Source organism: Corythoichthys intestinalis, chromosome 2, assembly GCF_030265065.1.
Source record: "Corythoichthys intestinalis isolate RoL2023-P3 chromosome 2, ASM3026506v1, whole genome shotgun sequence".
Classification (NCBI taxonomy): domain Eukaryota; kingdom Metazoa; phylum Chordata; class Actinopteri; order Syngnathiformes; family Syngnathidae; genus Corythoichthys; species Corythoichthys intestinalis.
Genome location: NC_080396.1, coordinates 28,144,545 through 28,161,258, shown reverse-complemented (window position 1 = coordinate 28,161,258; position 16,714 = coordinate 28,144,545). Strand labels below are relative to the sequence as shown.

General features: G+C 39.7%; 1 protein-coding gene across 4 annotated transcripts in view; it reads right to left on the bottom strand.

The window, feature by feature from the left end:
• Positions 1 to 16,714, bottom strand: part of LOC130911589 (collagen alpha-1(XVIII) chain-like) — a 73,377-nt gene that overhangs the window by 51,063 nt on the left and 5,600 nt on the right. For 2 of the 4 annotated variants that reach the window (XM_057829269.1, XM_057829270.1), the window contains exon 1: positions 4,056 to 4,939. The exons of 1 other annotated variant lie outside the window; for it this stretch is intronic. In XM_057829269.1, the coding sequence (XP_057685252.1) occupies positions 4,056 to 4,872 (817 nt within the window). In that variant the 5' untranslated portion in view covers positions 4,873 to 4,939. Of the gene's footprint in view, positions 1 to 4,055; positions 4,940 to 16,714 lie in introns of those variants that run through there. One more of the 4 variants, XM_057829272.1, reaches the window with a different exon arrangement.

Sequence of the window (16,714 nt, the reverse complement as noted above, 5' to 3'; positions counted from 1 at the left end):
GCAGGTTATGCTGTTATATCGTCCCTACCAATGTTGAGACAAAACCTACGCCCTTGCAGTCTACATTAGTCGGAAATAATGTCACCTGAAAAGGTAACATTTCCTTTGATGTCTACAAGTTTATTAAAAAAGATTTTAAATAGTAATTTTGATGTGACTTCATGCATTTTGGAATGGGCGCACCAAGCATCAAGGGTGATTTCCCAGCAGCATAAAAGTCTCTTTGACACTCTCACTGACTTTTTTAATCACGACATGATGAGTTACTGATTGGGCAAAAGGCCGCGATCTTTGCACCTCTAGCAGGCCTTTTAGAAGGCTCGTCTCATCCTAATCACAAAGATCCCTTGTTACAAGGCATGACACTGTTCTGCTCCCTCCCACACAAAAGACACATTTTCCCGCCCACAAATGTCATTATAAATGCCACCCGCCACTGCTTCTTCTGTCACAGACAGTCCAATTGTTTCCTTTTTTTTGGCAGAAAATGGCTTAACCCTGCTCCACTAGAAAGATCCACACATAATGATGGAACACACTGATGCATATAGAAATGTGCCTATACTAGTACGGTATGTACGAATGTACGACTTGGCATGCAACAATGACAACTGCCTGCAACAGCGAGGCTTTTATACAAAAACACAAAGCAGTTTATGAGCCAGCCTGCAAAGCAAAAATAAAGTACACTACTCACAAAAGTTTGTGATATCAAGGTGAACTTTCAGGATGAACCTAATATGCACAACTCTGACAGATGAACCTTATTTGGGTTCAGTTTTGAATTGTTAAACATTTCCAACCTTTTTTTTCTTGCTGTTCTCTAACAAGGGAATAAAAATTGAAATTCACAGCATGTCTTCAATCCTTAAATAGAAGAAAATATTTTCTGGATCAAATCGAATTGGTATTTAAATTTACTTTGGAAATGAAAGCCGGTATTTCCAGGAAATGACCACCTGACATGGAAGCAGACATTTTATCATTACTAGTACTATTTTAGGCAATCAATGCGAGTATTCTGGATTGCCAAACCTCCCTTGTGATGTCATTAACACCAATTATCCCATGCACTTGTGTACAAGTCTATCAGTGTGTATGTGTGAAGGCAATAATATTGTACTTTTGGATTTTTCATAACAGTATAGTTTTATTGTTATTTAGATTTTTTTTTCATCTAAATTGGTTGGTTTTGTTTTTTTCAGAGTGGATTTGCTATTTTTTATTAATTTAAAATTTTCTTGAAATTATTTGTTTTAGTTTTTAAGTTTTTTCATACATTGGGTTATTTGGCAAATGCAGGCTTTCGAAAGTAAAATAATAAAACAAACAAAAAAAAAAATTTTTTTTTTAAATGTATTCAGTCATTTTTGATTTTGTAATTTTGGCGTGAATGCCTCTTGCAATAAAATACAAAAACAAAGCGATGCGTATATTTTCAATACAGATCACTGACTTGTGCGTACACACAATAGAATTTCAGTTATGGTAGTTCTCATTTTGTTTTTGTTTTTTAAATCGTAGATTTTAATTAATTCAGTTAATGAAAATGGTTGTTCAATTTTAGTCTTAGTCATTTCTTTCATGTTCATTAATGATAATAAACTTGGTATCTGGGTACATGGGTATAACTGTCGTCGCTAAAGCTGTATCATTTTTTGTTGAAACATTATTTTCTGCATTAAAAGAGCGCTGAGAAATTCACCATTTGCATACTTAAAAAGCCAGCGACACAAAAAAATTTCATATTACACGCGGTATTTTATGCTCCTGAATGAAATGGCCCGCTTGGATGTGTGTAGAGGCGGTCGATATATTTATTCCATTTTCTGAATCCCGCGCTACAAAATGAGAGGCTTACGGCCAAGGTCTCGGATTGAGGAAGAAGGCGAATGTGACGTCAGTGGACTAATCAGCTTCACAACACATCCATTACTAACGTATGCAGAAGGACTGCGGATTCTGTTGATTTTGCAGATTAATCCGTTTATTTCTTGTGTCACGCCAGCCCAATGTGCTGCAGGCTTTTGTTGTTACACCCGGGAGAGAGGTGTGAGTCCGACAATCAAGACACCATTGGACGGATGACTTAGTGAGTAAGCTACATGTTTCATGTTATGTCAAATACTGGGATCAAGGCAAACGTTTTAATAAGGAGGTGGCTTGCATTTTGTGGGTGACAATACTCCTTGTCCACTGAAAAGGCCGCTCGGCCGACAATCGCAGGCTTATCGCACACCATGGTCGCCTGCTGATAAAGGCGTGTCCGTCTATAGAGCGCTATCCTTGGCTTGGGCCCGGGGAGCCCCCCGCTCTCGTCTTCGGTTCTCCATTGTGTGGAGACTTCGACCCCCCTTGGCCCTCTTCACGTGCCCACTTTGAGAGCGCTATACTCCGCTTGGGCTCGGCCAGCCACACACTCCGACGTCAGCTGGTGCGTCAACCGAGAATGCTATATTTTCGGTGTTCATTCCACCCTGTGTCCCTGGCAATGAGCACTGCCTGCCTGCCGGGGCCGCAGCAGAACGAAAAGTCGAAACTTGCTCGCCGCCGGGCTGGCCGATCGGTGAACACAATCAACCCCGCCACCACGTGTGACATGAGTCGCGGTAGTTTTGTGTGATTTTTCGTTTTCGAAAAGCGAAGAAAAGACTTGGAAAAGCCGCTTGGTTCGGGTTAGCATTTCACCTAGTTCTCACAGCTCCTTTTTTGTTTAGCTCTTTCCTCCGTCTCCGAAGCCAGGGCAGTGAAATGACAAAAGCCTGACTAACACCGGTGGCATAAAATACCGTTCGGGAGGAGTAAGAAGTCGGCAGTTTTGACCATTATGCAGTAATTTAGCCCTGTCGTAATAAATAAATGCATTTTTAATATTTTATATTCCATTTAGCACAAAACTGTTTAATTGTCATGACCATAGAATTTATTTAACAATTATTTTAAAATACTTTATAAGAATATCCCGTAAAAATATTGGAGTAGAGAGATAAAAATGATAATGAATTCTAAATCAGCTGAAATTGTTACTCTGCCGACATCATCACCCAGATGGAGGCGCTGGAGCACTATCATGACAGGCGGGGCTAAACGGCAGATTGAAATACTAATTTCTCATCATCTGCGCTTTGCCAAATTGTTGCATATAGTCGAATCCAGTTAAAATACAATTTTAATTCACATAATAATGCTATTTAAGATGTTTTAATCGTGTCACAGGCACTTTAAGGAGCGAAACTTTGAGCAAACAACCTTTCACATGAATGTCATTTACACTAGATGTTGTCTTTCCCTTTAATAGGTTGGGATAACAGGGATACCGTGACTGGAGGAGTCACAGAAAGGCATAGAAGCGGATGTGCCCTTAGCAAAAACAGGAAAAATCAGTTCCTTGTGACAAAATGACATAAGATCAAAAAGTACTAAAACAGTGAACAGTTCACATTTAAAGATGAAATCATTGGCTGCCATTGATGTTAACAGAAGAACCAGAGTTAACTTTAAAAATTGAGTGTTTTTACATTGACCGCACAGTAACTTTGGTATATTAACACTTACAAGACTCAAACTCAGGAAACAGATCAACAAGCTTCCCACTGTTCTAACGGCTTAGACATCCAATCGGACTGGGAGGGACTGGCGGCGATCGAACGATTGTGCCATCACTGGCACTCAAACGTGATCGTTCAATGCCAACCATCCCAGTTAAAATGGACTTTAGGCATACCGCTGTCCATGGTAGTTAATGAGTTAAATTAATTTTATGTTCATCCTAAAATTTCACCCAAAGTCGAATATTCAAACATTTTGTGAGCCATGTAGTACTTCTTTTTATTCTCTGCATCTACAAGCTAAATCTAAATTTGCAGCAATGAAAGCAGAAATGATCACCAAGAAAACCAACTAGCATGGCTTGGTGACCTGTGGAACCAGCAAGGTGTGAAGAGGTTCAGCTGTTGTGTGACCAGAGCAGCTAAAAACATGCAACAGCATATTTTTAAGCTCACTGCGCTTAAGCAGAGTGACCAAGCAGCGCACAGGATGCATTTAAAGGTTACCTTTCGAGTAACTAACAGACACACATGAAGGACGCCCGGGTTCTTGCGGCTCAACGGGGAGGAGGCCACAATCCACCGGAAGCCGTGCACTGTCCAACGACACCCAGCAGCTGTCCCGCACTTGGTGGCAAAAGCTACGACAGGGAAGACGTAAAGGCGCAGAGGTGGGCAAGGGGCACTCGGGCACCAGCAGGAGGCACAGGAACCATTCTGCAAGTTGGTGACAGCCCTTTGGGGTCAGCCGCGCCCACTCTCGCACGGCCACCCCCACCTGCTTCACAGATGTGTGGTTGAAGAAATTAGGCAAGGTGAAGAACTGTGGGCGTTTTCTGGAGCATAGGCGCCAATTAGACGGCACACGGAGACAAAGTGGATCGGAACCGCCAACCTGAGTCTCGTTGTTTGCATCGGTTATGTTACTTGGAAGCATGTTGCCCGATTCTACCTCTGACCCCGATCCTGATCCAGATGCATCATTTTCCCCAACTCCAGACCCTTCCACCCCTTTCCCCCCTCCGAGCACGCTAATATTACCCGTCATGTTAGGGTCAGCGCTCTCCACCATCGGGGAACCTTGGGTAGTTCCCGGGCTCGTGGTGGCGTCCCATGTCTTTACCAAGTTCCGAATTCCACTGGCCACGTTGATGATTTCTTCTCCAACCCCTGACAAACCTTCCTCCTCCTCTTTCACCTTCTTTGTGCCACCGGGTGTTGTGGCGACACTTGTTGGGGGCTGGGTGGTTGTCTCCTCATCATAGCTCCAGAACCAGGCCTCTAAGCTGCCAATGCACAGAACTAGAAGCAGGATCCTCAACATTGTGCTCGCCGCTTCACCATTCAAACGTCCGATTGTGCTGTGCTGGTACTCGCACAATTCAAGTCAAGTTGGTCCGGAAAATATGAGAAAAAGGGCTTCTGCTTGCAGATCTTCCCTCTGGAAGGGCACACCCCCTCATGAAAAAGCTCTAAACATGGACATAGGGGGATGCACATGAGGAGGTTGGCTTGGACCATGGTCACTCATATTTGTCCCAAAGCCCTAAAACTCCTCCTTTTAATTTTTCTGTCCTTTTCCTTTTCATGGAGTAATACAGTAAGCGGCTGCGCTGACAATTTTAGTTTGCACACATTCATAACACGGTACACCTCAACGGGTGAAGGAAAGGCATTCATTTAATCAAGAAAGGTTATTTCTATAGAAATTACTAAAGACCCGGCATCCCGATCGATCGGGTCCGATCACGTCATTTTCATAGTATCGGAATCGGCAAAAAAATATCGGACATGCCTTTTTTTTATATACACACACACACACACACACACACACACACATACATATATATATAAATTGTATTTAAATCATTTTCTAATTGCATTTAACGTTACAGACAAAATGTCTTACACTCATCCAGAGTAGTTTTGGCTTAGTAGGGCTATAAATTTATTGTGTTAACGGCGGCAATTAATTTTTAAAAATTAATCCCTTTCAGTAATTAACGCATGCGCTGCACGACCCACGCGCGCAATGTCGCATTTAATCTATAAAGACGCCGTTTTACCTGAAGATAGCGCTAAAAGACAGCGTATAATGAGTAGAGAGAATTTTGACAGCCTTTGGAGCCATTTTTTATGTGGCTAAAGCCTTACAATGCCTCTCTCAGCAATTAAAAATAACGTGTGAGGCAATGTGGGGAAGAAAGGTAGTAGTTGATCATTTTCTCAACACCCTATATTCTTTCCCAACGCAGAGAAGATATATCAATTGGTGCCACTACGCACATTCATGGTTGCACTTCCCATCATGCATTTGGGCAGAAGTTAAATGGCTACAGTATCATTTACTGAAAGCTCAACAAATACACTAGATGGCAATATTTAGTCACAATATACAAAGTCACATTTATCCTTTAAGAATTACAAGTCTTTCTATCCGTGGATCCCTCTCACAGAAAGAATGTTAATAATGTAAATGCCATCTTGAGGATTTATTGTCATAATAAACAAATACAGTACTTATGTACTGTATATTCAATGTATATATTCGTCCGAGTTTTATTCATTTTTTTCTTAATGCATTGCCAAAATGTATATGATCTGGAAAAATTATCGGGAATGATTGGAATTGAATCGACAGCAAAAAAACATGATCGGAACAACCCTAGAAATTACACATTAGCTCTGAAGAGCTGAGGATGAACAAAAATGCAGATTTCAATGAAATGTTAACTTGTACAATGGGAGACTTGGCAGGTGAATCAGACATGAAATCCAAAATTATGTATTTGGAAATGTTATTGTGTAATGAGAAATTAGTTCTCATGAGATCCTGAATAAAATGAAAATTTTAAAGTTGGAATGGTTGCAATCTGTCAAATAAATGTGAAAGCGATGCAACGCATGATTATTTTAATGATCTATTTACATTTTTCAGGTCACTGATGAATCAGTCCCCCCCCCCCCCCCCCCCCAAAGGTTAACGATTTGAACCAGTTGAAAAACGTGCAAGTGTCAGAACGTCATAAAAGTGTGTAAAATAATTGATAAAAGTAAAGTTTGTGTCACGTTCTGCTCCTGGTCAGATTTTGTGTTGTTGCACAGCAGAGCTGTGGGGGCGTTCCCGACGTCGCACCTGCAGCTCATCAACAACAGTATAAAGACGCAGGCGATCCACTGGAAGGACGCCGAGATATTTATTCTTGCTGGTCGCCATTTGACATCCTTGCATTTCGAGTAACTTGCTATTTTGGTAATTTCGCACCCTCCGTGGGTTTTAGTCGCCAGTCACTTTAGTTTTGTATGCCTCTACCTTGTGCAGGTATGTGAGTGTATTTTAGTTGTTTTATTGGCTCTGCCTAGCACCTTGGTTTACCCTCGCGTTTGTATATTGATCCCCGTCGACCTCCTGTCACGGACCCGTTTTGTTATTTCCCCTTTTTGCCGCGATTGCGTGTTTTTTGTTTTGTATTTAATAAACCCTTGTACGCTTCCTTCAGTCGTTTGTTGTCTGTTGTGAGGTCCAACCTTGTTTCCGCGTTCGCGGACCCTAACAGTTTGAGGGTTTTGAATAACAAAGGGAAGTGCAGTGAGGGATATGATTTGTGTGAGTGTGTCCGGATGGGGGTTGAGGGTGGGAACGGGGTGGAAGTCCATTGGGAGATTCTCATAATCCCCTCGCTAGCAACCCTGTTACCTCATTGCAGAAACCCCCCAGAATGGTTTCCATTTCCAGGTTCTCACAGAGGAGCGATAAGGGAAGGATGCAAGGAGGGAACCCCCTCGCCCCACCCATACAGAGGGCCCCCCCCCCCCCCCCCCCCTCGAGCCACCTCCTCTGCCAAGTTAAGACATCCAGCTGTTGCACATTCCAGCCTTCACATCTCCCACGCCCGCTACATCACATTTGGAGACATGTTGCTAATCTTTACATTCAAACCGCGTTCGATTAGTCACAACACAACTGTCTGCAGCGATGTGACCTGCGCAGAGTGAGGAAGCCGCCCAGTTGGCTCGTTTCAGTGAGCTCACATATGGATTAAGTGCTATACGAGATACAGTGCCATTTGAAACCATCTCATGATCACACAAATTCTCAACACACTGTAAAACATATAAATTGGTCCGAAGCAAATGCTTTGGGGGAAAGCAGTTGCCGTAACTAAACAACTGAACCATTCATAGCACATGGATTTGACTACAAATAACTCATATTTTAAAGTAATTCAAGTGAATTAAGTTTAATTCAATCATGACACAGAATAAGTAAATGGTTTCATGGGCTTTCATTTATATGACGACAAGGAATGGGAGTTGATAGGATTTTTACGATTACGATTCCATTATCGATATTGCTTAACGATTCGATTCTTTATCGATTCTCTTATCGATTTTAATTTGGGGAAAAAGAAGAACAAACATTTTGATTGGCATCGAGTTTGTTTAATCAGAAGTCACAACCTTACAAACTCAAAACGAGGTCAAAAGAGGCCCAAAGCCTCAATGTTAACTGTGGCAATAAGTGGCAAATACACAAGAATGTGTAACATTTTACTGAAACTTTTTTCCAATAGAAATAAAAAATATTGGTATATATTGTCATATAGGTTGTTGTTCTGCCTTTGGCAATATGTGTTAAACGCAGGGGTACCCAAACCTTTTACTGTGAGGGTCACATAACTTTTCCCTTCTCTGATGAGGGGCCAGGGTCAGTTTGTAACAGAAAAAGTGTGACGATTGCAGGAGTGCCTAAATGAAAAAATTTATTGTTTTTCAGAAAGCCACAATAGAAGAACCCTTTATGGATTCTTCACGGAACAAAAGTAAATAAAATAAAAATAATAATATAATATAATGTGGAGGCGGGCCATATTTGGCCCGCGGGCCGTAGTTTGGGGGACCCCTGGGTTAAAGTGTAATATTTACCATTACATTGAAATGCATGCCTTTAGTTTTTATGGCGCTTTCATGCTCAAGTGGGGGCGCCCTTGCGCTTCCTCACGTGAAGAACGCGCTCACGCGAAGCACGCGAAGAAGAAATGACGCATCCAAGCGAGTGAGCGAGTTAGTGAGAGAGGGAAACACTGCTACGAGCCTACGTTCTTTGTTTTTTTTCATGTTTGTAAAATATCTACAGAGGCAACGCTTGTATATATCATCGTTTGTGTTGTTGTTGTGTGTTTCCACTCGCGATCGGACACTTAAATCCAGTTGTGTAGTGGTTTGAACGATGTGCTTATGCTAGCGAACGTATGCTAACCGTTTACTATTACTGTATTAGCAGCTAATCATCGCTGATTTACGTTGATGCAAACCTGTTTGTTATTGGGGACGAATAGATTTGTTTAATTTCTATTTTTAGTTTCACTCTTCAAATGATGGTTGAATAAAGTCAGCAAATTATACCAACGTCTTCTGCATCGTCATTTGGGAGTTTAGCTAGCTGTATAGCCAGGACTGAGCCTTAGCCTCTCTGTAAGGACAGTGCAGTCGTATTCCCTCCCGATACAGTTATCTCGACCTTCCAATGACTGCAAGTCGCTTTGTTGTAATTTTTCCTCGTGAAATGAAGACACACTTTCGAGTGTTTGAACCTACAGTACGTGCTGTCATTGTTATGTTTACGGCTGCAATGGTGAAGTGTAGCCAAACTTTGGAGCGAATGGTTCTTGGCGCCATGCTAGTTTGATGCGTCTGGACAACAAGACACGTTACGTCACGACGCAATACGCGTCTTTAGGAATCGTTAAAGGGATTGTTAAGGCTTTTTCATTGTGATGTCGAGGCCTCGAAACACTAGGAACCGGTTCGGAATTGGAATCGAATTTCAATTCCCATCCCTCACGACGACTTTACATCTCTCAACTCAATAGTGCTGCAACCAAGGGCGTAGGTTTGATCTCAATATTAGTAGGGACAATATAACAGCATAACCTGCTCGTACACTTTTTGCTAGGGACGGGACATTAATAAGACCAAACAGATTGGGTGAATGGGTGTCAGGGCTACATTTCTCACCAATATGAATCTAAGTAATTGATAGGCTAAATGATCAATACAAAATAAATCTATATTGACTTATACCAACTTTCACACTACAAATTTAAATAGTCTTAATCTGATTTTTCTTAAATTTAGTCGAATAATTTACTCCATCTTGTTTTGAGTGTTCAAGACTAGTTAACAGATCAATATGTCAGATTATTCTACTTAAATGAATTAAATATTAATATTTGTTCTTAGTAAGCCCATATCTAAAAGCCGGTCATTTTTCACCTCAATCCAGAAAAAAAATTCTCACATAATGTTTTCAACAATATCTATCCTCCATTTAAGACCATTTCTAACAAACAAGCTTTTTTATAGGATTAAATATACTAACTTTTTGCTTTAAAAAGTCTGTTAGGATCATTTTCAGCTAGCTATTTTCTGTTATTTCAAGAAATCTGTGTGAGTAAAAGTATTTGAAGCACTGGCAGATCATTTCACTTATTTCTAGTAGATTTACACTGAAAACAAAGGAATTTAACTAGTTTTAAGGAGGTTTTGCAGTGCACTCTAACTGAAAAAACATCTTTGCGTATAACAGAAATAAATAAAAATGGAGCCTCCGTTCAGGTAAAACACTACTGATTTTGTCCACAAGCACAGCCAAACTTAACAAAAAATGAAAGCTTATTTGGGCTGCTTCAAGACCACATAGATAAAATAAAAATGAAAATATGGGAGAAGGGGGTAAACCTCGGTTCACTACATTTCCCTCAGTTTAATTAACGCCAAAAGTAGAAAACACATACAGGAGGATGTTTCTCTCAAAGCAGCTTCCTACTCGAGTTCGTGAAATTCACATAAATTAATGATATGCTAACTCTGATGCAAAATTCAGTAGCAGAATTAGTGGTGTGTTCCCCACCTCCACAACATTGCCATCTTTTTATATTCTTACAGTGGCTGCAGCTGGCGGAAAAAAACTTATAATATTCCTCGTCTTTGAAGGCGGCATGTTGATTTGTGTCGGGGCTGAATTTCATGCGTGTGTGTGTGTGGGTCATGGCATCAGATAATCAAACGTGCGTTTGAGGGGGGAAAAAATGGATCGGACATTCAACAACTGAAAAGGGGTCAATATAACATAATGAAAGTAATTCACTTAATAATGGTTGGGTCAATTCTATCCTTAAAACCTATGAGAAGACAATGTAAATGACCTATATGACTGAAGTCATTATATAATGCAAATAGGGTTGCTTAAAAGTTGGTGGGGACAATTTGAGCATCCTGAAAAGTTGCTAGTGTTGTGACCCTACTGTCCCTATGCAAATCTACGCCCTTGGCTGCAACACTTCTTCCTATAACCTACGGATGACAAGTAACTGGAGCATTTGGGGGATTTCTATCCTGCTTCAGGACACTTGAGATGGTCATTACGTCTGATGGTTGAACCCCCAACATTAGGTTGAAAAATGACCACTCTCCAATCTAGGGGTGGGACAAAATATCGATAAGGTGATATTTCGTAATACTTTGCATCCCAAAAGGTTATCGATACACTCATGGCTAAAATCTAGATATCATTTTAAAAAGGTGTCAATATTTAAAAAAAGGAACCAACAAGTTGCTACCAAAATCTTCCACCATTATAGTGTCTCAGTTACTGAATGGCTGCCATTGACGGCGCTCGACGCCCAATCCATGAGGACTGGGAAGGATGAATGAACGTTTGTTCATTCGAAACTAGAGCATTCACAGCAATTTTCCAATTTTTGGCCATTACAACTTTCCGTCATTTTAGGGCATTACAGGTCACTTCCTGTTCTGTAACCGAAAATCAAGACAAAGTGACCCATAAAATGCTCCTAAATCAACAGGAAGCGCTCCTGAAATACTCCAAAATCAACAGGAAGTGACTAAAATTAAACAGTTAATGGCCAGAAATGGCCCAAAATTACTTTGTTGCCTGCACTATCTGCAGTTGGCTGTCATAGAAGCTGGAGGAGCTAATTTGAAGTGAGAGGGGTTCATTTGCTGCCACCCGTCCAGTTTTTCTGTGTATTAGTTGTTTTGTAGAATATCCTAGAATGATTTTCTGAATAATCGTTCTCTCGCCATATCATGAGATCATCGTTATCGTGAGCGTTGTATCGCAAATTGTATCGTATCGTACCAAGAGGTTCCCACCCCTACCCCAATCTAATAAATTCAGATGATTGTTAAACAGAATACATAATGATCACCGGAATTAGGCTGCTTCTTCTGGTGTGCAGTTCGGCTAATTATATGCATGTAAAATCCATCTATCCTTTCTCTGTACCATTAATCCTCATAAATTGATTTAAACGGAGATGGCCACAACTCCTCTGCAGAAATATTTCCTGCAATTTGCAAAGGATAAACATAAATGCCTTTAAGTATTTTGCTATTGTCTGTATACGTATGTTGCACTACTATTTGGGTTCAAATAATCATTATGAAAATGCTGCAACACTGACACAATCATGCCATTTGTTATCCTGTCTATTGTTTAGCAATAGGCAGATTTTGCAAAAGCAAAAGCAGTGCATTTTTCTAAAATCCATTCAGTGTAATTCTCATAATTGTGTTTGGTTGTTTGACAAACTTGAGGCACATTTAACAGCTTGAAACGCGATTTTTTTAGAATTATTCACTATGAGGGGGAGTTCACTGCTACATAAGTCAGGCCCGATTATCTCAAGGCATCACTGCAATGCATTAATTCTTGTCCATAACTGTCCACAGTGCTCACCGTCAACAACTCTAAGCATATCTGTGTTATTATTATTATTATTTATTTATTGATTTTTAAACAGGAGACACCTTTCTGAAAAACGTTTTGGCCAACTCGCAAAGAAAGACCTGTAATTTTTGTTAATTCTTGAGGGGAAAAAACAGATTTGATACAGTGCATCTCCTGAAACTGCCCAACCTCACATTTAGTTAGAGGTGGGTAGAGTAGCCAAATATTTTACTCAACTAAGAGTAGTAGTTACTTCAAAATAATATTACTGTATTTTTCGGACTATAAGTCGCAGTTTTTTTTCATAGTTTGGCTGGGGGTGCGACTTATACTCTGGAGCGACTTATGTGTGAAATTATTAACACATTATTATATCATTTCACATGTTATTTTGGTGTTTTTGAGTGACACTGACAGTTTGGTAAACTTGTTAGCATGTTCTGTATGCTATAGTTATCTGAATAACTCTTAATAGCTATGTTACGTTAACATACCGGCCACGTTTGCATTTCGTTGTTCATGCGTCATATAACATTATCATACTGTAACCTTATTCAGCATGTTGTTCTCTGTTGTATTTTTCATTTTATATTGCCTTTTAAGATGACATATCTGTTATATGTGTTGGATTTTATCAAGTAAATTTCCCCTAAAATGCGACTTATACTTCGCTGCGACTTAAATGTTTTTTTTTTTCCCTCTTCATTGCGCATTTTTGGGCTGGAGCGACTTATAATCAGGTGCGATTTATAGTCCGAAAAATACGGTACTCAAGTAAAAGAAGTCATCCAAAAAATGTATTCAAGTACATGAAAAAAGTATTCAATGAAAAGAATACTCAAGTAAGGAATGACATTGTGAGTAACTGCTTTTTTCTCTCAGCAAAAACTATCTATCTATATTTATCTATATGAACTTGTTATAATGATACTGTACAATAACCCATTACATTACCTCATTAGGCCAAAGAAATGCAAAAAAATAAATAAATAAATCATCGAATTTCGGCAAGAGAGAAAAAAAAAAAAAAGACAGAAATGAAGCATTATTTGTCCAAAAAGGATGAATGCCCTCTAGTGGAAAAAAATAGTTCCCTAGTTTGAATAGTGCATAGTTCCTTCATAGTTACTATTAAGAAATGAAAAGGTCTCTGGTTTTCCATGGTCAATCAGTGCCAAATAAAGACTGGGAGAAAGGTTTCAAGCCACGCTTTCGAGTCATGTTGAGGGTGGCGCTCTATGTCAAATACTTCATTTTTTACGGTGCTTTGAAGATGCCACGTGATTGAGCAGGCAGGCGTGATCATAGAACAGCAAGCTTGCGCCTGATTGGTTTAACAGACTCATGTGATTATTGTTGCGATGTCTCATTTGTGAAATTAGTAGAGGTACTTTTGGCATCGCTGGCAAAAAAAAAAAAAATCTAATATGTAGAATAAAGAGGAAAAATGTAACGACTGTTGTGTAGCCCCAAGTAGGGGAGTTAGAGTAGCGTTTTTTTTCTTCACAAATCTACTCAAGTAAAAAGTATGGCTTAGTAAAACTACTCTTAGAAGTACATTTTTCTCAAAGAATTACTCAAGTAAATGTAATGGAGTACATGTAACGCATTACTACCCACCTCTGCATTTAGCCGAGCAGTTTTCTCCTAATGTTGATGCAGTGTCAGTGAAGCTAAGTTAAAAAGCCTGTTGCTGCTCAGTTAGGCTCTATAATATGGAATGATTGATGGTTGATGAATGATTACTGAATCACAACCAAAGTGCAGACGGATAAACTAAACATATTCCAGGATGGATTTTGGCCTAGTGACAGTCATGTTTTGAATGTGTTTGTGTTTACGTGTGTCTTACTAACATACTCGTGTCTCTGAACAATCCACATCTTTGGAGATAATGCTGTTGCTGTGGTGATTTGTGGAGCATAGAGAGGTTTTTCTTTTTCTTTTCCTTTTTTTTTTTTTTTTTTTTTTTTAATTTTGGGATTCCCCATCTGGTAATCTGGCACAGATTACTGCTTCTCCCACATCATACAAACCTTCATCTTTCATCTTTCTTCTCAATGGTTTGTGGGGAAAATACGATAATAGTGGGGGAAAGCAGTGGTGGAATGTAACGAAGTAAAAGTACTACTTGCACTTTTCACTCCACTACTTTTCAAATTGTTGCATGCGTATCGATATACTCCTGCCAAGAATCGAGATATCGTTTTAAAAAGGTGTCAATGTCTAAAAAATATATATATATAAAGGAACCAACAAGTAGCTATCAAAATCTTCCACCATAATAGTGTCTCAGTTAACTCTAAGGCTGCATTGATGGTGCACGACGTCCATTTAGACTGGGGGTTTTCAGGGCATTTACAGGTCACTTGTGGTTCATTTTAGGGCATTTAGAGGTCATTTCCTGTTGAGTTTGAGTCACTGCCTATTCATTTGGATGATTCCCAGGTCACTTCCTGTTCTGCAACTCAAAATCAACAGGAAGTGACCCATAAAATACCCCAATATCAACAGGAAGTAACTGAAAATCAACAGGCAAATGACCTTAAATGGCCCAAAATTACCTCATTGCCTGGCATTGGCTGCCACTGACGGCCATAGACGTTCAATCCGTTCGTTCATTCCCTGCCACTTTCCCATTTCAAATGGATTGGATGTCTACTAGTGATAAACTCATTCCAATTCACAGCAGAAGCTTGTTTTTCTGTTTATTAGTTGTTGGTCAAAAAAATCATTCTAGGATATTCTACAAATGTATTGATAATCGTTGTATTGCCATACCGTCAGATCGTTATCGTGAGCTTTGTATTGCAAATCGTATCGTATCGTGAGGTACCAAGAGGTTCCCTGTGGTGGCTACCACTACCACCACAATTTAGTGTTTCAAGATTTAGTTAATTATTTATGTGATATTTTTTTGGACATGTATTTTCTAATGGGTGCACACTTTATTTAATATTTGTCTGAATGCCTATTAGATTTTATTTGCCAATTTGAGTTAATGACCACAGCTGTGTAAGATCTGGCACTTACCATACTGAAGGGGGTTATTTAAGTTGATTTAATTTTGATTGTTTGGAGTAAAGTTTTCACTGTTTGTTTAAATGCACATCAGTTAATTATTGTTTGAATATATGTATATTTTCCATCTGTTGTTGTTGTATTAAGTTGAAAATGTTTGGTTAATTTGTCATACCTCCTTCAGGTGGTTGTTAGTAGAGTCCGCCCTGATTTAAACAGCCACAGAGATGTGTCTGGAGGTCAGGTCAGTTTGGTTGAAGCCTTTTGTTATGTTGGCCTCTTTTATGTTGGGCCCAAGATATTTTGTTAAACTGTTTGTTTTGTGACTTTATTAAATTGAATTTTTACTTAAGTTGAAACACCAGTGTCCGTGTGTCTGTTGATCCGCTACATTCCCACTCCTGCACACTCTTGTACAGTAGGTGGAGGTATGCACCTGATGGTTGCTTGCAGCTCCCAGCTAATATTGAAGAGGCTGACACAGTCTGTATATTTAAGATTAGACTAAAAATGTTCCTATTTGACAAAGCTTATGGTCAGGCTAGTTGAAAACGGACTAGACTCAGGGTTCAGTCTCAAGCTGCCCAAGGAGCTATAATGCTGGGGGAAGTACAGCCACTGAGTCCTATCCCCTGTTTTTCACTCTACTTGCCACTTGTTCTTACTTTATTTCTCTTTTCTAATTCTAATATTTAGTTGACTAGTCTTTTCATCACTAGTCACCCGGTGTCCCCTTTCCCCCCCTCCCCTCTGGGGAGGTGCTACTTTTTCAGCTGCAGCCACCTGACTATCCTGACCCCTGGCTGGATGGACGTCCTCGTTGCCCCCTCCGTCTCATCTGGCTAGATGGACCTCCTCATGTTCCATTACTTCACTGCATCTCTACAAACTGAAACTCCTTGTGCTACTACCCATCATCAGTCCTGGTGTATCTATAGCCTGTCTGTCCTGGGAGTGGATCTCTCTTAATTGTGGTTCTCCCCAAGGTTTCTCTTTTTTCCCATGTTTTTTTTTTTTTTTTTTTTTTTGAGTTTTTCCTTGCCGCCACTGAGGGTCTAAGGATTGGGGATGCCCAGGTCATGGACTCATCTCATTCATCTACTGTATCTGACTGTGTATCAAAATGACTCTGTAAAGCCCTCTGAGACAAACCTGTTGTGATATAGGCCTATACAAATAAAATTGAATTGAATTGCTTGCAAGTTTTTGAGTTTTTTAAGCTGGTTAAGCTTCTATTTATTGTGCAGTCAATTTTATTGCTTGTTTTTATTTCCCGTTCTGCACAGTTTTAAAAAGTGAAAAAGAAAACTAATATTGTGGGTGCAAAAGTACTGTATACATATTCTCTTATGACAAACATTTATTATTGCTTTGGGAGAAAATACTTTTA